At 36.4% G+C, this 21367-nt stretch overlaps 1 protein-coding gene across 2 annotated transcripts; it reads left to right on the forward strand.

The window, feature by feature from the left end:
* The first annotated feature begins 4996 nt into the window (after positions 1-4996).
* LOC120089487 (nuclear pore complex protein NUP98A) lies at positions 4997-17751 on the forward strand. Of its 2 annotated transcripts, none has more exons than XM_039046972.1 (13): positions 4997-5431; positions 6077-6149; positions 6745-7050; positions 8137-8727; positions 8839-9066; positions 9152-9750; positions 11128-11209; positions 11301-11361; positions 14106-14241; positions 14389-14508; positions 14649-14820; positions 16322-16375; positions 16769-17751. In XM_039046972.1, the coding sequence occupies exons 2-13, from the start codon at positions 6131-6133 to the stop codon at positions 17440-17442; spliced, it is 3042 nt and encodes a 1013-aa protein (XP_038902900.1). In that variant the 5' UTR covers positions 4997-5431; positions 6077-6130; the 3' UTR covers positions 17443-17751. The 2 variants fall into 2 exon arrangements, with proteins under 2 accessions (XP_038902900.1, XP_038902901.1); XM_039046973.1 differs by having other exon boundaries at positions 4997-5316.
* The last annotated feature ends 3616 nt before the right edge of the window (positions 17752-21367 follow it).

Consider the following 21367-nt stretch of genomic DNA (forward strand, 5'->3'; position numbering starts at 1 on the left):
TGAGGTCGTGAAGCCTGATTGTCTAGACGATCGTATAACACGCGAAAGCTAAACGATTTACCACCCATTTACTCCGCGATCGTATAGTCAGTAACTAAGCGATAAGACTTGCTGAGCTATACAATCGTCTAGTGCGCATGCGCGTTAAACGACAGCCGAGCATCCGATATTCAGCGATCGTCTACACGACACGACCAACGTATGATCGTCTTCTTCCTCGAAGCACAGTAACACCTTGCTCCAAAATTCATCATGAACGACTCAAGACTCAAACTAACTTTGAAATTACAGACTCAATAACAATTAATTGTGCCAAAAAACGCAAGGGCTTTAACAATTAACTTGAGAATTCAACAAATCGAGGTTACATCCCAGAAAACTCCATTAATCCACACATCCACAAACGAATTAACAATTAAAACAGAGAGTAGACATGTTGCACCCACCAAGAATGTAAATGCAATTCTTTTGCAGCAATGAATTGGAATATTAGAAACCGAAAGCTCTAATACCAATTAAAGGAACTCTTATTCGAGAGTACTTACGAGCGGAAGCGGATCTTTTCAATTCATTGTGACAGAATTTCCACATATACACTCGAACATACTAATATGCAGTCATAATGCTAAATTATTGACATGCTCAAAGGAACAATAAATAAGAGATCTAGAGATCATTGATGCAGGTTGTTATTGCGATGAAATAATGGTGTAGAATGCGATGGTGGAATATGCGTTGTGCATGCAAGTTTTCTCAGCAAGATCCAAGTATAAATCTTACTGAGTTGTCCGGTAAGCCCAGGGTCGAACACAGGGACTAAGGAAACAATATGCGATGGTAATTTTAGATCTCTTTGCGGTGGCAAATAAAGCAATGCATTGGTTGATATGTGTTTGAAGTATAAAGTTTATGCAGCGGAGTTGAGAAAAGGGTTAATAGTACGAAAGATGCGATGAGTATGCAGGGGAACAGGTTGAGAAGGGATTTAGCTAACACTTCCTAGGATTGTGTTCATGTTATGCGATCATGCTACATACATACAACAACAAATCATCTCTCAATGCAAATGCTATGGCTTCTAGCTTTAGAACGCATGCGATGTATGTGATGGTGTCTATAGGACTTACGTTTAAGCCTCTATTCTTGTCTATGCGATGACGAATGACACACACATACACAAGGCGACCGCATACTACCATAACCTATCTCTAGGATGCATGCGGTGCATGTTGGGAAACAGAGCTTATCTCTAAGTCTCTATCCCTTGCTTATGTAGATCTAATCTTGTTCTCTTGAGTCTAGATTCTAACCTAGCTCTCTCAAGTCTTAGGTTCTTTCTTTAGACTCTCTCTCGAGTAGCTCTAAAGAGGTGATGGACGCAACATAAGACAAGATGATCGCATGCAATGAAGATCCTAGGTCATGTTAGCTAAGTACTTCTCAACCCATTCGAAAGTTTAGTTACTCATGCGTATTGTAAAGAGAGTGAACAGATGTAGAAATGCAAGTTCCATTCTATATATGAAATCAAAGTATAAAACGACAATGTGAAATAAGGATAAAGAGTCTGATAGTAATTTCTTGCTTCCCAAGGCTTTTACATTGTTCTTCTCTACTCTGCTAAAAAGATATTCTTGCTCTCGCAAGAGTCGCCCCTCTCTTTGTTTTCCACGCTCCCTGACACTCTCTCGAGCTGACCAGGACGATCTTCTGCCATCTTTTCCCTTCTCTCGCTTCCGTCTTCTAAGTATAAGGAAACTAAGAACAAAGGCCAACTATCTTCTATATGGCTTAGCTGGAATGAAAAACCGAACTTCTTCAATGAAGGTGGCCTTCGGTATTTATAGAGCTTCAAGGTGAAGAACTTTTTCTCTCGAATGATTATATTGATGGGATGTCATTAATTCTCTATCTGATGTGCCAAATAATTGTCACCAAAAAGTTGAGTGTACTTGCTACAGTGTCGTTAACGGTTTGTCAACTTAATTCGGACTCGACCGTCATTAGCTTTCTATCCCATTGTGATTTATTAAGCTTTCACCTTGATGCGGCGACTTTATATGGCCACCTTCTTGAGCAGATTTTCACGAACGCAAACAATCGCAATCTCTTAATACGCTCAGAAGTTAATTTCTTTGGATCGCAATTCCGCCTTGCGCTAACGCATTTTCTGCACAAAATACATAAGTTAACTGTTTTTAATGCGATGGATGCATGCGATCGCAATGTTATAAACTTAACGCTTTTGGACGCAATTTCATATATTTTTACCGTCGCAATCCTGCATTGTTTTATATCTTTGCGCTGTAATAACGTACATTTCTGCCCATTATCAATCATACTAGTTAAAGACTTATTCTTCATAGAAAATCTCGCTTTCGCTGAGACGGTAAGCTATTGCTCAGCAAAACCCAATCGTCTACCTCGAACAGTCTCCACACAAACAGAAGGAAATGGGGACGACACCACCACTCAGAGTCCTCAGTATTCTTGGAGTGAGAATCCAAAGGGTGGACTTTGTTCGGATTTGGTAGAGGGAAGGAGGAAGAGAGATCGTATACAATGATAAACTAAGTGGGAGATAGGCTCGTCTATCATATAGACAAAATGCTTGATCGTTTAGGTAAAGTATACGATCGTGTAGGAAAAGGTAAGCGATCGTCTAAACGATTGTGTAGGAAAAACTAAGTGATCGTCTATACGATAGTTTAGTAAATATCGAGCGCTAAATGATTGCTTAGGAAAAGGTAAACGATCGTTTAGTAAATAGCGCGCGCGGGTGTAATTGTTAAGTGATCGCTTAGCACTATCGTATAGGTAAGCGATCGTTCAAGCACGATCGTATAGACACAGGTTTTGCTACGATGACACTCTTCAACCCAATGTTCGCGCCTCCAATGCTTAACACACCGTGAGCTATTTAAGTGTCTCAAAGTAATTTTTTAACTTACTCATCCGTTATGAAAATAGAAGAGACGCTGTCTTATTACCCTTTTAACCGTCCAATTAAAATATCTAATCAAATATCATATATTAATCATAGTATTTTTCCTCCACCAGATATAAATCACATTTATATCTAATTTCTTTCAAATTAATGTATCTCATACATAAAGTTAATTATATCATATATAATTAACTAGTTCAATTATATTATATATAATCGAACTCCCTCTTGTCAATTTGAATATTTCAAACTGACCCAAAAACGGACTCTTAACTTGTATCCAAGCTACCAAGGGGACCTTATGGACCTATGGCTCGAAGCTCCAACGGTATGTGAATAGTTGACTAAACTCTTTAGCCACGATATTCACCATTCGTTAACTGCCAAACATTCCATTAAAAATCGACAGTTAAACTCTTCTTGCCATAGATATATTTCTATGTCCATTGGATATAACCAATCATCAGTACGATGACCCTTCACAAATGCTCGTAAGTATAGCTAGCCAATTTACCGTTTGCCTCTATAGTTACATCTTACTCCTTAAGTACCATTGACCCCTCTAATGAACAATACAATATAGTCCTACTATGTGTGAACACCTCTCGAGCCATGAGAAGGTGTATGACGCCGCATCGTTCGAGCCCCGGGATCAGCCCTTAAGAAAGTGATCTATCTACTTACCCCTGCTTTGAGGAAGGAGTGAACTCCATCTTGTGAAGCTGAGTTTCCAGCTCCCAAATCAGACGAATCCCTAAAGTGGTAGGTTTGAGTCGGCACTCTGGCCATTTGCACCCATGCAAATCAAAGGACCATCCTCAATGGCAGGAGTTCCCAACTCACTCAAGATTGAGGTCATGTTACCTATGGTCATCCTAGTGAAGTGAAATTTCAATCATGAACAGAGTTATATGACGAGACGTTAACACTTCGAGGTCAGGTTTTATACAAACTCTTCGTATAGGACGCCCCCACTCGCATGTCCCCTACACGAATGATCAGGATCAGACCATCTGTGACAAGTCACAATATTTGTAACTATTCCACAAAACGGATCGCATCCATAATGTTACTAGGATAAGGTTTTCCTCCTATATCCATATACTACATACCATTTTGGCTGTCACTTAAGACATGATCCACTTGTATGTCACTACATACATGCTTAAGTTACATAAAAACAACCAGAGATACTAAGTTTATTGGTTTGTGGTAAAATAAAAAAATCTAAATGTGCAAAGTCAAAAAGTGAAGTAAATATCATATATATTATACATAAAAAACATTCTTACAAAATTGTTTACAAATTACAGGACACGAGACTTTAGGGCACAAACCCCAACATCCTATTGATGTAAGAATGTTAAGTTTCGGTTAATCTATTCAGTACGTTTAGTGTGTTAAGCTATGGGGTTGTATATTTTGTTATCATCATAAATGCATATTAGGGTTCTAAAGCAGGTCTTAAATGTAAGTCAGACAGTAAGTGCCGACGAGAGGGTCGGTAACTGTTGCCGTCACATGCCCTTTTAGATTAAGAGGATAATATGGGAGGGGGTGTGGCAAGTTGGAATAGATTTTGATAGTTATCACAAAATTTATATATTCTTTCATGTAGTTTATATTGTTTTTTTATACATGTTTAATTTATATATTCTTTCATAATATATTTTATACTCAATTAAAATGACTATTATTTTTCCTCACCCAACTCCCAAAATTTTTATAAATGTTTTTCATGACTTATTTAAGAAATAAAACTCTCATATTCATAAATTCAAATTGTATGTATTAAAATTTTATAATTAAATTATCTTTTTAAACTTTATGCAGTATCAAATTAGTTTTTTTTTTTAAATAGCTACAAATTAGTAGAGATGTTATGTCTTTTGGATTTGATTTTTATATAATATTGTAATAGTCTCTTAAAAATGATAGATTTGAGACATTCTCGTAATTTAACCAATTTAATTAGCTATTATTAATTAGCATTAGTCCAAAAAGGAAAACAAGATAAATAACTAAAATAAAAATGAGAAAAAATAAAACAAACCCTAAATTGATTACTATTCGATTCAATCCTTCTGTCTTCTCTTCCTCTTCAACGTTGCTCGGCTCATCTTCTTCCCGACTCTTCGACTGAGCATCAACGATCGAGAGGATCAGCAACCCTAAAAATTTCTTCGTCTTCAACGACTCAGCCCATTTCTTTGACTGCCGCGCCTCAGCTCGCTGCCGTGTCTGTGCTTTGTAAAATTACAAGGAACCAATATTAGGTTTAGTAAACGGCGTCGTACGCAATTTGTGTTAGGGGGACTTGGTTTAAACGCTAATTAATACGAGTACGGACTTAGTTTCGACGCTACACGGTTCGTTCCCTTCCTTCGCATAAATAACGTCGTTTCGTTTATTTCTTCTTCCTTCATCTGCCTCTGGCCTTTTTCCTCTTCGACCTCACTGCTTATGTTCACATAATCGATTACGGTACGCTTCTCTTTCCCCTATACAGATCTATGCCCACTTTTCCTCATCCAAATCCCTATCTTCCCGCATTTTTCTTCTCGATTGTTTTCCTGTTTTCCGCTCCCCGTGTTTTGCTGTTTTGGATGCTGGAATTTGTCGTTTCCTTATTGGAGGCAGCTGGGGTTTTTGGTTCTTGGTTGAATGGTTTGATACCAGGGCTTTTTCATTTGGGAGCAATGAATTTGATTGTGCCATTGTGGTTTTTAATCTCGATTTTTATGTCTGTTAATCGATGTTGTTGTTAATTTCAATTTGGGAATAGGAAAATCTGCTTAACTTACGCGATGCCCCATGTCCCATTGTTGGTTGTTGCTCTATGCTTGTTTTGAGTTTGTTTTTTGTTTTGATAGAAACAACTGCTTTTTATTCCATTATTTGATGCTCTCAAGGGTCGTGTTTCCGATTATGCACGTGTTTTTATTTTACCTGCTTTGATATTTGATTTTTGTTCTACTAATTTTTTGGTGTGCTTTAATGAAAATTAATTTTCTTTCTTCCTTCTTGGTAACAATATGCTTTTTGTGATTCAATGCTGGTGGTTGTGGAAACTTTTGTTTTATGTTGTGTGCTCCATGAATGATTGATTTGGGTTCTGTTTCTTTGCAGTTCGAGAATAGTTGATAACTTTACTCAGTTGCAGCTGGGGATAGATAGGGAACGATGTTTGGTTCTCCCAACCGTAAGTATTTATTTTCATAAGTTTGTTATCCTAATTGCACTTTGTTTGCTGAGCTGTGGATCCTCCTCTATATCTCATTTTTTAAGTTTGGTAAGATCATGTAGGAAGGTAATCAAGTGGGAATTTTTTGGTAGAAGTAGGCTAAATGCATGGTTTATCTCCTTTAAATTCTAAAAGTGATGGAACTTTATATTTTGTTTCATAATGATATTGCACCTCTCCTGGAAGTATGGCATGTAGATTGTAGTGTTATACTATGGGATTTTGTTATCTTGACTTCTGGTTTCTCAGTTTTCTTCTGTGCGCCTGTGGTTAGGTATGTGTACATCTTAAATATCATAGACTTCCTGCTTGTTTTCTTGCTTTCCAGTGTTTTTGAATTTACATTTGTATGTGGAATCACGAGTCATGACTTAAATTGTGAAATCCTTTTCACTTTGTGAATGCGTACTTAATAAATTTTGCATGTCTTGCTTTCAACTTCTTTTATCTTTGAACTTTCTTCAGCTTTTTTACTGATTGAGATTCTATGTTCTTGTACTAAGTGGGTTGGGTTTTTTTTTATGTCAATTGTTGGGCTTGATTCTTTACACAGCTTTTGGGCAACCATCTACTAGCCCATTTGCATCTCAACCAGTCTTTGGGCAGACTGCCAACGCAAGTAATAATCCTTTTGCACCGAAACCCTTCGGCAGTACATCCCCATTTGGCTCACAGACAGGAAATACAGTATTTGGTGGTACATCAACGGGAGTGTTTGGGGCAGCCCAATCTTCTTCTCCCTTTCCTTCCACCACAACGTTTGGTGGTTCATCATCACCAGCTTTTGGATCTACTTTGTCTACTTTTGGATCATCATCAACTCCTGCTTTCGGTAGTTCATCATCTTCATCATTTGGAGGTATGTCTCATTAACTGATTAACTTTTGTCTTCTGATAATCACTTATTCACGTCTCCTAAGAGTTTCAGCAATACTAGTGTCTTGTACATAGAGTACATAATAGGTGCTAGATTTGTGCATGCATTTTTTTTGGTTTTTCAGCTACGAGAGATTTTCCATGTGTTCTTAAACCATCATTTACCTGCAAGTGCAATTCTCAAATCTATATTTTAATTTTAGTTGACCATTTCTTCCGTGAACATTAGAGAGTTTATGTGATTCTGGTTTCTGTGAACATATTTCTGTCAATGTGTAGACATTCATTCATAAAGGACCAAATGAATGGGTTGGATATTTTAGAATAAAAAAAAAAAATAATAATAAAAAATAACATGAAAGTCAAGTAACTCAGAGTAATTAGTAAATGGATTTTCAAAGTTTTCTCATGGGATTATGAATATGTGTGCTAGATTTGTGCATGCATTTTTTTGGTTCTTCCTACGAGAGATTTTCCATGTGTTCTTAAACCATCATTTACCTGCAAGCGCAATTCTCAAATCTTTATTTGATTTTTAGTTGACCATTTCTTCCGTGAAACATTAGAGAGTTTATGTGATTCTGGTTTCTGTGAACATATTTCTGTCAATGTCTAGACATATTCATTCATAAAGGACCAAATGAATGGGTTTGATATTTTAGAATAAAAATAAAAAGTATAAAAAGTAACATGAAAGTCAAGTAACTCCAGAGTAATCAGTAAATGGATTTTCAAAGTTTTCTCATGGGATTATGAATTGTGGTTATTGGAATGGTTGCCTTTTTTTCCGCTTATATGGATGTATTTGTTATCTTCCTTTGGCGAAGGATTAACTTTTCCAGTGTTATTTTGTTTGAAAATGCCGCATCTCTTTTATTTAAGATTTTTTAAATACTTATTTGCACATTCCTTTTGATGAAGCTACTGTATATTTCCTCACTGTCATTACTTTATTGATTGTCATTCGATTCAGAGCACAGATTACGACTAGGAAAATTTGAAACATATTTTTATCCCTTATATTTCATTTATTACGTGGATTTAAATCTGATGCTTTCCTTTCTGGCAGGTTCTTCCATTTTTGGGCAGAAGCCCTTGTTTGGAGGCTTTGGATCTACTCCTACTCAAACAAATCCATTTGGAAGTACAAACCAGCAATCTCAGCCAGCATTTGGAAGCAATGTCTTTGGTTCTCCATCACCTTTTGGTGCGCCTAGCCAGTCTGCATTTGGAGCTACTAGCACCCCTGCCTTTGGTACCACAAGCAACCCTGCCTTTGGTGCCGCGAGCACCCCTGCATTTGGCGCCACAAGCACCCCAGCATTTGGTGCCGCAAGCACCCCAGCGTTTGGCGCTACAAGCAGTCCTGCCTTTGGCTCAACAAGCACACCTGCCTTTGGTAGTACTGGGAATGCATTTGGTTCACTAAGCACCCCTGTTTTTGGATCTGGAGGTGGATTTGGTGCTTCTAGTACTCCCGCTTTTGGAGCTTCAAGTACTCCTGCTTTTGGGGCTTCAAGTGCTCCTGCTTTTGGAGCTTCTAGCACTCCGTCCTTTAGCTTTGGGTCCACTCCAGCTTTTGGACAGTCTACTTCTGCATTTGGTAGTAGTACTTTTGGTACTAGTACATCCCCTTTTGGTGCCCAGAGTTCTCCTTTTGGTGAGCCATTCTGAAATATCTTATTAGTTATTACAGTTCAAATTTCTTTTGGAGTTGTAAAATTTTTTGCTTCATTAGGCATGAATATGTGTTCTTTTGAATTTGATACAGGAGCACAGTCGACATCTACATTTGGGACCAGTGGTTTTGGGCAAGCTGGTTTTGGTGGTCAGCGAGGTGGCAGTAGAGTCACTCCTTATGCACCAACAACTGAGCCAGATGCTGGAAGTGGCAGTACTCAAGCAGCTGGAAAGTTGGAGTCTATATCCGCCATGCCTGTCTACAAAGATAAAAGTCACGAAGAGTTGAGATGGGAGGATTATCAATTGGGGGACAAAGGTACCTTTTTTTAATTATTCGTTTTAAAAAATGTACAAAGTTTAGTTCCTATGGATAATTTTGGATTCTTGTGTTTGTTCTGCAGGTGGACCTCTTCCAGCTGGTCAGTCTGCTGGTGGTGCTGGCTTTGGTGTTTCTAGTGCACAGCCCAACCCTCTAGCTCCTTCAACATTTGGTCAATCAAGTCCAAATCCTTTTTCTACAGCCACATCAACCAATCCATTTGCCCCCAAACCTTCGGGTTTTGGTACTTTTGGACCTTCGACGACGTTTTCATTTAATTCTTCAGCATTTGCTCCCTCCTCTTCATCAAACCCCTTTGCATCAACTACAGCAGCATCAACGTCAGCTTTTTTATCGTCAACAACCTCTCAATTTGGCAGCTCATCCTTATTCAGTTCATCTAACACTCAACCCCTTGCCTCACAATCTGCTTTTAGTTCAACTACATCTCCAGGAACAAATCTTACGTTTCCGTCCAGCTTAAATTTTGGTAATACTCAATCATCTTCCCTCTTCCAATCCACAACACCTGCAATTGGGCAGACAGGTCCAGCTTTTGGCGCTCCCTTTTCACAATCCAGCTTGTTTAGTCAACCTTCGTCTGGGGTTGGAGGGAATCTTTTCTCTAGCTCGCCATCACTCCTAACTTCAAGCAATCCAATGGGTTTTGGTCAAACATCTGTAAGTAGCCTTTTGACTTTACCATATTCCTTTGTACTTTTCTTGTGGTGAGACGATTGTCTATTGATTAATAGACCACATTACTTTTATGTATGATCATATGTCACCAATTCTTCCATGTGCGTGAAGGGAGGGAAAGAAAGCTTCATAGAGTAAAATATAAGTGTATAATCATGGAACTGTATATTCAGTAATTCACTCGATTTTACCCTGGGTTAGGTGAAGTTGGATATACTTTCTTTTATGCACTTCATGAGTTGGCTCCGATTTGAAATTGGTTTTTAATTTCTTTTTTCATGAGGGCGTTTGGGATGCTTAGTTGAGTTATTAAGTCTGTAGCTGTTCAGTCTTGGGAGTGAATTAGCTATAATCAGTGTTTGGGATGCACGGTTATTTAGTTTGAGTTTAGAAAGTTTGTATTGGAGTTAAACAACCTAGAGCTTTGAAATTGGACTTTTTTTTAATGTATATTGTACAACTAGAGCTATTTCAATCAAATTTTTCTATAGAAACAAATTTGGTTTCCACTTTTTTACATTATTTTTGTTGTACCTTTTTCAATTTCACTCAAATTTGGTATGGGATTGATATGAATGAAACAAATTTTTAAAATTTGAGATCAACTCTAGGTCTTGAATTTGAATTTTACATTTTAAAAAATATTTGGGATCAAGTTTGGAATATGTCTAAATTTAATTCAAGGTAAATGTTGGAATCTATCCAGAATTTGGTCTAGATTTGGTATAGAATTCTTAGATGGACTGGAATTTGATTTGGGTTAAAAAATTGATCAAGCCCAAATTCAAGATTCTGTCCAAAATTTGGTTTAGATTTGGAATAGAATTCTAAGATAGACCTTGAATTTGATTTGGGATAAAAATTTTATGATGCCCAAATTCAATTTGATTCAAATGGATTCAAATTGAATCAAATTCGAAACTTATCTAACTTATCTTTTGATTTTAATTTCACCAATTTGTTGATTATAATTTGAATCAGAATTCCAATTTTGGTAAGTTTTTTTTTTCCTTTTAAGTTCTTTTCTGTGCGGTGGAGTGGAGTTAGAAACATTGGAGGGAGGGACAGGAAGATGGAGAGAGAGGAAGATGGAGTTTCTTGATCAAAGCACAGACTTCAATAGTTAAAACTGTTGAAGTTAGTGGGATGAAGTTATTTAACATTGGGTTGTGAAGTAGGTGGGCCAGATTGTCAACTCAACTCAGCTCAACTTAAGTTGATAGCCAAACACCCCTAGATGTTTTTTTTCCCTTCTTATGAGTAGTGCTTCAATTCCATTTAACACTAGTAACTTGAATGTTGTAGTTGGTTACTTGTAGTTTTTATACTAACTGGCTTGTAATCTTGTTCATACTGTAGACCTCTTTCTCTATGCCTTTTCAACCAGCACAAGCACAGGCACCCACTTCCTTTTTTAGCAACTTGGGTCAGGCTCAACCAAGTAAGCTGATTCATAAAAATTGATCGACGATTTTGTTGAGCATTCAAACCTTTTATTTTAATGTGCTAACTTGATTATTTTTTCCCATTAGTTGGTTCAAGTGGTTTTGGAGGCACTTCAAGCATTTTTGGCCAGAGTACCTTTGGACAATCGTAAGAGTCCTATTCCTGCATATTGTTGAGTTTTGGTCTTATTGTGTCACACATTTTTTTGTTATTTGCTCTGTTATTTACATCTTATTGAGTTTTAATTTTCTTATTTGATTTTTTTTATTACTATTATTTTTTTTTGCATTAAATAAAGATGACATTTCTTAATTTTGTTAAGACATAATGTCATAATGTGTAAGGTATTCCTTACTATGTATTGATATTAAGAGAGAAAAGATGCCCAAAGGCAATACAAAATATCTCCCAGGCAATTAGTGAAGGCTGGTAATTTCTCCCTTTCCCTCTTTACAATGATCACACCAAAAGAATAAAATGTCATCTTACTGTTCCATAACATGTGGACTACCAAAACATTCCCTTGCCTGCGTAATCTTCGTGTTCCTACCCCTTTGTGATTCATCTAACTAACTCATCAGGGGTGAATTTCCTTTCTCACCCCTTGTATATTGAATAGTAATTGGAGGCCTAACATTACCCTAGGGTCAACGAAACCTTGTCCAAAGTTTATAATCTAGAAATCGACAGCGAAAGTCTTTTGAGTGTTTCCCAAGTGGTCTAATGATCTGGTAGGTACTTCCAACTCACCAACAATTCAATGGAGCCAGATTTTGCTTCTAACGATAGCCAGGTTCTCCATGGGCTCAACAATCCATTCAAATTAATTCGTATGCAGAGATGGGCTCGTTTGGGCTGTCTTGTTGGCTCCCAAGGCCTTCCTCAACTAAAAGACATGGAAAATCGGGTAATGGTGGTGTCTGAAGCTAATTGAAGACCAATTTATTCTTCCTCCTGATAAGACCCAAAAACTTAGGCGTTAGTTTCTCATCTCTTCACTTTGCTAGAGATACTTGACAATACAGTCAAAGTTAAAAAATATCCAGTCCCTCACTGCATACTCCACATCTCTTTGATTTTGATATGCAAACCTTTTCATTTTGTCTTGAGCCAACTAAAGATGACCCTTGAGAATGTTGTGGTCCATGTCACATTCAATCAATTGTTGATCAAGAGTTGAGTTTGTTGTTTTGATTTCACCATGTGATAATAGACGATGGGGTGGGCGACTAGCTTGAAATAGAAATATGGAAGGTGGTTATACCAAAGCTCAGCCTAATACGACCAGGATGTTTGCTACATAAGCAATGCAGATGTGTTTTGGTGCATTTGTTCTCCATCTCAGTTTGTCCATTCATATAGGAGTGGTTGGGGAAGTACTTTGACAAAGATTGGTCCTTGAAATGTGAACATGTCTCCTTCCAGATATGGCTAAGGATTGTATCATGATTGGAGATGGTGAAACATGGATGTCCATGAAGTCTTCAAATTTTCTTGATAAGGAGGTTCGCAACTGTATTAGCTGGGCACGGATGTTTTGAAGCCAAAAAATGTGTGTACTTAAGGCAATTGATGATAACTAAAATACAATCATGCTTTCCCCCCTACCCCACCGAACATGGTAGCCCTTCTATAAAACCCGTTGACATGTCTTTCCAAATTCTCTCGAATGGCTAGCTAAGGGGATTAAAGGCACCCACCAGAATTTGGGAAAGGATATTTGAAAAGAGCTCGTCTTTTGTTGACCTAGTTCATTATGTGGTGGGGGAGGGGAGAGATACTTACTTTTGGGAGGATCACTAGGTGGGTGAGTGACCTCTTTGTGCTTTATATCCTAGACTTCTTTATTTGTTCTCTCTAAAAAATCACTTTGTTGCTGATTTCCTTGTGTGGTCAGGGAGCTTTTGTTCCTTTTCGTATGGGATTCGTCGCCCCCTTTTGGATAGAGAGGCAATTGATGTAGCTCCTTTTCTTGCTTTGCTTGAGGGTCACTCTTCTAGACGTGGGAGAAGGGATGCGAGGGTCTGATGTCCCAATCCTTTGCAGGGGTTATCATATAAGTCCTTTCTTCATAGTATCGTGGATTCCTCTCCCTTAGGTGAGTCGTTCCTTTTAGTTCTTTGGAGGATTAAGGTTTCTAGGAAAGTGAAATTCTTTACTTGGCAAGTTTTACATGGCCGTGCGAAAATGATGGATCGTCTTACCAGAAAGTACCCCTTTTGTTGGGCTGTTGTGCTGTATCCTTTGTCGGCGGAGGAAGATCTATATCATATTCTTTGGTAATGCAGGTTTGTTAGTTCTATTTGAGTCTTTTCTCTAGACCTTTGGCTTTTCTTTTGTTCATCAGAGGGACACTAGTTATGATTGAGGAATTCCTCCTCAATCCACTTCATGGGGAGAAGGCTCGCTTTCTGTGGTTAGCTGGGGTGTGCGCGACCCTGTGGGGTGAGCGGAATGGTAGGTATTTTAGAGAGGTGGATAAGGACCCTAGTGAAGTTTGGTCCCTTGTCCACTTTCATGTTTCTTAGTGGACTTTAGTTTTAAAAACCTTTTGTAATTATTCTATAGGAGTCATATTGCATACTTGGAGCCCTTTTCTACAGGGGGTGGTGTTTTGTGGGTTGGGTTGTGTTGGGTGGTGTTTTGTGGGTTGGGTTGGGTTGGGTGGTGTTTTGTGGGTTGGGTTGGGTTAGGTGGTGTTTTGTGGGTTGGGTTTTTTATGCTCGCATGTTCCTTCATTTTTTCTCAATGAAAGCCATTGATTTCAATAAAAAATGACTAATTGGCCTGTATTAAGATAATTTAGGGCCACGTAGTTATCAAACATTCAATCTCTTGTGCCTCTATATTAATTGCTATGTATCAGTAATTTGCATGCATGTACTTTGTAGGCCTATCACCCAAAGCTCCGTAGTACAACCAGCACCGGCTACAAATCCATTTGGGACACTCCCTGCAATGCCACAGATGTCAATTAGTAGACCAGGAGCAGCACCTTCTATTCAATATGGAATTTCCAGCATGCCGGTAAATCGGACTTGTCTTTATTTACCGAAGTTTGAATGGGAGATAAATGGTTTCTAATTTGGTGTCTTTGTCATTAACATCTGCAAGAAGAATATAGTTTGGTGCTCTTTTTTTGATTCTCTCCATTAACTGATACTGCTAATGTAGGTTGTTGACAAAGCGGCTCCAGTCAGAATATCATCTTTCTTGACGCCTCGCCACCTATCTCACAGACGGATGAGATTGCCTGTGAGAAAATATAACCCTAAGAACGATGGCAGTCCAAGGGTATGACTGTCTTCTATTACACAATCTTTTCCTTTTCCCCTTCCTCCCTCACATTCCTATTGTGGTGGGTGGTTACAAAAATGGCGGCCTCACTTGAATTTTGTAACTACAGACTGCTTATAGCTCCTTATTATTTACAGGTTCCATTTTTCAGCGATGATGAAGAAACACCAAGCACTCCTAAGGCCGATGCTCTTTTTATTCCCAGAGAGAATCCTAGAGCATTGGTTATTCGTCCCACGGATCAGTGGCCTTCAAAAGCCAATTTAGATAAATCTTTGCCATCAAAGGACACCACAGTGCGTGAAAATGGTATGACTTTTTTGTTCCGTGCTTTCCAATTTTTATGTTCTTGTAGTTCATAACACTTGAAAAAAGGTTTGATTGGTTGGCGATCCAAAGTCAGGTAACAAGAGATTTAATGTAAAATAGAGTTGTATGTTCTCATTGCTTTTTATATTGGGTTACAGGTTTAGAATTTGAAAGTACCGAGAAACAAATGAAGAAACTAATTTGAATTGCAAAAAGGATCAACAAAATCTTTATTGCCACAAATTTAGTAATGCACAAATTTTCTTTCTTTTCCTTCCCACCTGTTGTCCTCAAAATTATGAACCAATTTCTCAACATGTCACTCTTTTGTGTATTAAAATTTAAACCCAAACGTATTAACGTACAACTTTGTCAAAACATTTAAGTCCTAAGGTTTCATGATGATTTAATTTTTTTCTTTCTTTTTACTATAAGATAACCTATATATCGGGATTGAAGTGGGTAGTTTTAGAGATTGAGAATTGGAAGAAGGGAAGTAAGAGAAGTAATAGGGACCATAGGGTATTGAAGGAGAGGGGAAAAGGGGAAATAGTCCGGTGAAAAAGGAGGAAAAATGGGGAAGTGACAACTGTAGATTGTGACAAAGGAGAGATATGAAATGGAAGAGGAAGATGATGGGTATAGATAAATTGTTGAGGATCCCACGTTGGAAAAGTCAAAGGATCTCACATTCTTCCTAAGATAGATGAGTTACTCTTTTTATTGCTAATTGGTTGAGATCGAATCCTATACTATCTAACATAAATGGTTTTCATCCATGTACTAATGGTAAGGCATTTTAAAATATTTTTGTTGTCTTTAAAAGGTTAAGGGTATTAAAGCAACTTTTGAAAGTTTAGGGATTTTTTTAAAACGAGGTACTAACGGTTTTCATCCATATGCTAATGGTAAGAGTATTTTTGAACGGTTTAATGGTATTAACGAAACTTTTGATAGTTATGGAGTGTGTTTGTTGAAACAAAATGCTCATGGTTTTTGTCCAAAAACTAATGGGAAGGGTGTTTTTTATCTTTTTGAAACAGAGTTGAAAGTTGAGGGGTATTTTCTATAATTTAGCCTTTTTTTTTTTTTTTTTTTAAAGTTAATAGTTGATGTTAATTGAAAATTATTAATAATATTTTGTCCAAGAGTTGATATTTACTGTAGTATCAGTTATATAAATATTTCTAAATATTTTTGCACCTATTTGTTGAGGAGAAACTAATCCAATTCGGAGCCATGAGTTACTTGATTTTGTAAACCCATTTTCTTCTCTTTAACATTTGCATACAAAAGATCCAGAAACGCCTTAATTTCTTGCATCAGGAGTTTTTGACTCAAGCGTATTTTACTTTTAAGACAATGTGATGGTGTATCTGTTACCGAGCATGGTGGTATATATAAATTCTTTTCCTTGGAGTCCCATGGCCCTGTGAGGTGGTGGGATTTGATTTTAAGTTTAGTATGACATTGCTGACTAGCAAATCTTAATTTTTACTAGGGAAGATTGCTGAACATACTTCCTCGGCTGTCAACAAATTGAAGGATACCAATGGTTAGTTTTGCCCCCTTGAAATTTGATATGTTTTCAGTTTCTCTGTTCCATTTTGCCTTTCCGCACACCTCAACGAACGAGGTCTTATTTCTTCTTTTGACTTCTGATTGCAATTTCTCTAGATTATTGTTCTTGTGAAATATTTTGTGGTGGAATCTATTTATAAAATTGGACTCTGTAACGTCTTTACGTATGAAGGAAAAAGTTCCATTACATATGTATATAGCTTTGTTATGTGAACAATTGGGTTTTGCTCATAATATATTTCGAAGGAAGTGGTGAACAAGGCAAATATTGGTATCATCATGCCTTCTTTATTAAAGTGCAGTGTGCATCAAAGCAGAAGTTGAATATTTTTATGTTAAATAATTTCTGTTGTTTTCTTTATGGCAGGAAATGTTGTTGAGAATGGTACTAGCAAAGACAACATCCATCTTAACAAAGTTAACCAAAAACCCAACGGGGTCCATGAAGATCACTCTGCTCCAAAGGAGGACTTGTATAGGACATTTGCAGGGCACAGAGCTGGTGAGGCGGCCATTGTTTACGAACATGGGGCAGATATTGAGGCATTAATGCCAAAGCTCCGGCATTCAGACTATTATACCGAGCCGAAAATTCAAGAATTAGCTGCCAAAGAAAGGGCCGAACCTGGGTTTTGCCGCCATGTTAAAGATTTTGTGGTGGGTCGTCATGGTTATGGAAGCATCAAATTCTTTGGTGAAACAGATGTGCGAAGGCTCGATCTAGAGTCCATAGTTCAGTTCAACAATCGGGAAGTGATTGTCTACCTCGACGAGAGTAAAAAGCCTCCTTGTGGGCAAGGTCTGAATAAGCCTGCTGAAGTAACAATACTCAACATCAAATGCGTAGACAAGCAAACTGGGCATCAATATACAGAAGGGCCTAAAGTTGAGAAATACAAGGAGTTGCTAAGGAAGAAGACAGAGGCTCAAGGTGCCGAGTTCGTATCGTACGATCCAGTGAAAGGAGAGTGGAAGTTCAGGGTTGAACACTTCAGCAGGTATAATATGGAAGATAATGAGGAACTTGAAGATTGGGAATGAGTGTTCATTGTTCATGAGGGAGCTTATGCAATGCAAGTTGGTTGCTGTTTCCTGCTTTGTACTTTAGGGATTTTGTGTTGAATGTGCTTTGAAATGAATCTGTAAAGAAATATGTTCAAATAGTAATGAAGTGCTAAGTTCTTTCTTTTTACCTTGTAGTTAGGAGTCTGTATTGGCCTTCAAGTTTGCTTTCTAATTCAGTGCAGTGCTGTAGTTGAAAGGATTTGTTTACATTCATTTGTGTTATTGATAATGATGTAACCCAGATGGTTCTTTTTGAACTTTCAATTAAATACTTAGGTGCCAAAATGTCTACATTTTATATGGGTGGTTATTTGGAGGATGTTTGATAAATCGTCCTTTGCAAAAAAAATGTTTGATAAATCAATACAATTACATCATTTTTAAATCGATCGATGATCCTCTCGAACTATATAAATTTGTTGCCATTATACTTTTTCAATTTTTATTCATTTAATTAGTCTACTATAGTTAATTGTTGCATTCAACCTCTAGTGTTACTGACATAGTATTGATGTCAATGTATCTTTCAATTAAAAACTTTGGTGCCAAAATGTTTACATTTTATATGGGTGGTTATTTGGAGGATGTTTGATAAATTGTCCATTGCAAAAAAATATTTGATAAATCAATACAATTGCATCTCTGAACTTTTAAATTGATCGATGATCAATTGTTGCATTCAACCTCTAGTGTTATTGACTTAGTATAGATGTCAATGTATCTGTATTTTAATTCTTAATTTCGAAGAATTATCTATATTGATTTGAGCCTGTCAACTTATGATATGGACATATTTTAATAATTTTATCAAAAGTACTTTTTTGATCTTTAGGTTTTTGGTCTAGTTTCTATTTAGTTCCTAGATTTGAAAATGTTATATATTCAGTCTTTAAGTTTTGAGTTTGGTTTTCAATTTAGTCTTTTAGGTTTCAAAATGCTACAATTTTATCCTTGACATTTGAGTTTTGCTTCAATTTAGTCCCTATGTTTCAAGATTTATACTTTAGTCTCGATTTTTCACTAAATACTCACTTTTTGTTTTTAGGGTTAGTTTATGTTAATAAATTAAAAAGCATTAAAAGAACAATAATTAATTAAGTTTCAAAATTTCTATCACTTTTTAAATTAAAAGTAAAATTTTACTTCATAATTATATGTAATAAATTAATAGAAATTAAAGTCAATGATTAAAAATGAGTATTTAATAAAAAAAATGATTAAAAATGAGTAATTAATAGAAATTAAAGTCAACGATTAAAAATGAGTATTTAATAAAAAAAAATTGAGGTTAAAAATATAAAATCTTGAAACGCAGGGACCAAATTGAAACAAAACTCAAATCTGAAGGGTAAAATCGTAACATTTTGAATCTTGAAACAAAACTCAAAACTTAAAGACTAAATGTGTAACATCTTAAAACCTAAAGACCAAATAGAAACTAGAACAAAAACCTAAAGATAAAAAAAGAATTATTCCTTTTTCTTTAAATTAGTATTTACATGGCAAGTTTCAATTTCACTCTTATATTCTAGTGAAGTCATTTTGTCAATTTTCTTTCTAATGGTTGTCACATGAACCAAACGAATTAGTATATGTATGTATGTATGTATATATGTATGTATGTAACTCAGGAATTAGGGTAGCGAAAGGTAACAGAATCATTAAACACTCTAATTACACTTAGTTTGAGTGATAAGCATGTTATAAAAATAAATTTATACAAAGAGGGTTTCAGAAGTATAACCTTTGTAGATTTCCTTCAAATCCTTGCTAATCTCCACGAATTTGACCTTTAAAACTTCGGTGGACCACTGAGAGAATCTTCTTTACTATTCTCAGTCTTGGATTTGAGTAGTGGAACTCTGAGTTGAGAGGGATTTGGAGATAGTTTGGAGAGGGTTTGAGAGCATCTCAAAAGCAGTAGAATTTTCACCAAAATTCTGAATCCATTCCCTCAATCTCTGAAAAATGAAGCTTTTTAATTACTTCATTCATACAAGCACTTAATCTTTCACCAATTTATGTGCTAAGTGGCCTAGGCGTTGAATGTGGGAAAAATCTATTTAGAATGAAAAAAGTTGGATAATTCCACTATCAACCCAAATTTTCAATTTAATTTAATCTCCAATTGAATTAAATTAAAAACTCAATTATAGAAATTGAATGTCTTAATATGAACCTGGTTTAATTTAAATAATGAATTAAATAAATTTAATTAATTAATTAAATAATTTAATATCAAATATTAAATTAATAAAACACCTAGTTCAAACATGAATCCCTATTCATGTAATCAATATTTAAATCATTATTTAAATATTCATAACTCTCCAATTACGTTTAATTTAAAAAAATTTAAACGTTAATTATATGGAATATAATTATCCAAACCCTAAATTGAAGTTGAGCATTTCAAATTCATTCAATATTCTAATCCAAGGTTTAATCTTTTACGAGCTAGTAGAAGGACCTTATGGACCTACAGATCATGAGCTACAACGATTTGAGATTAATTGGTTAATCTCTTTAATCTGAATTCATCAATATTCGTTAACTACCGAGACATACCACTATAGCTCAATAGTTGCACTCTCCTCAATGTAGATATATTTGTGTCCATTTGATTTAATCATAATCAGTAAGTCGATTCTTCACAAGTTGTTCGTATTTATAGCTAAGTCAAAATTACTGGTTTACCCCTTTAAATACATTTTGTTCCTTAAGTGTCAGAACCCTATAAATAATTTTCTGGGAAAGCAACAACAAAACATAAACTATCATCCAAACACATATACGTATAGACAATTCATGAAACCAGATTGACATGATCACGATATTCAACAATACATAATAAATCCCATAGACTGGTTTGGGAAACAATTTTTAGTACCCCAAACAACCTGTCGAATGTGCACATATAGAAAATTCTTGCTAGACATACTCCGGTAAGTGGATAACCCAAGTCAGAAATATTGACAATTTTAGTCCAACATCGACGGAGTATGCTAATAATATTCGGGTACAATTTCTAGTTTCCAGTCAAACCAATAAGAACAAACATCCAAACCAAGACAAAAAGAGTAAATAGTTATCCAAACAAAAGAACAATAATTATAATCCAAGAAAACATATATTTTCAGATCATATCAAATTTACCAAACTGGTACCAATATATAATACATCCAACCATTAAAAAATATAAACCACTCACCATTTTTCCTGATCGATTTTAAGAAGTTTCTTTAACCAATTTCTTGTCCTATTTCTCCTAAATTCGAATTCCTTCTTTTTCAAAGATTTCAAAATTAGCCTATAATTCTTTTCAATAATCCAAATCTTATTTACCAATAACTTTAGAAGTTTAGAAAAACCATCCTACCTTTAAGAAATAGACTTAACTTGTTCCAAAATAATTTGTTGAAGGTTATCTTGGCAAATTGGTGGGTGCTAAGCTACAGGGTGGTTGCGTTTGGCGCGTAGGTGGGCTGGAACACATGCAGTTAGGCGGCAACACTTGCACAGACCAGTGCTGGGCGACAAGATGCTTGCAATGTGCGCTGGAGTGCGTCTATGCATTCGTTCAGACACGTCTAATGGGGCATGCGTGCAAGCACTTTCGCTGGCAATGATGTGTGACAGGCTAAACGATAGGCCTACACGATCAGCCTATCCAATAAGCTGGCCACAAGACTTCCAACGCATGCTCTTCTTTCTTCAATGCCACAGTTGGGACGGAAGCCCAGGACTTTCCTCTATACTCCCTTCTAAGGACTTCCTCACTAATTTTACTCAAAAGGCACGAGTGGATTGTGAGAGTTGTTCATCTCAACCTATCCTATTTATAGGCATCTAAAGTCCTTCCTAGCTTAACACCTCCAACTTAACTGGATGTCAATGTGCC

This window comes from Benincasa hispida, chromosome 10 (genome assembly GCF_009727055.1).
Source record: "Benincasa hispida cultivar B227 chromosome 10, ASM972705v1, whole genome shotgun sequence".
NCBI classification, from domain to species: Eukaryota; Viridiplantae; Streptophyta; class Magnoliopsida; order Cucurbitales; family Cucurbitaceae; genus Benincasa; species Benincasa hispida.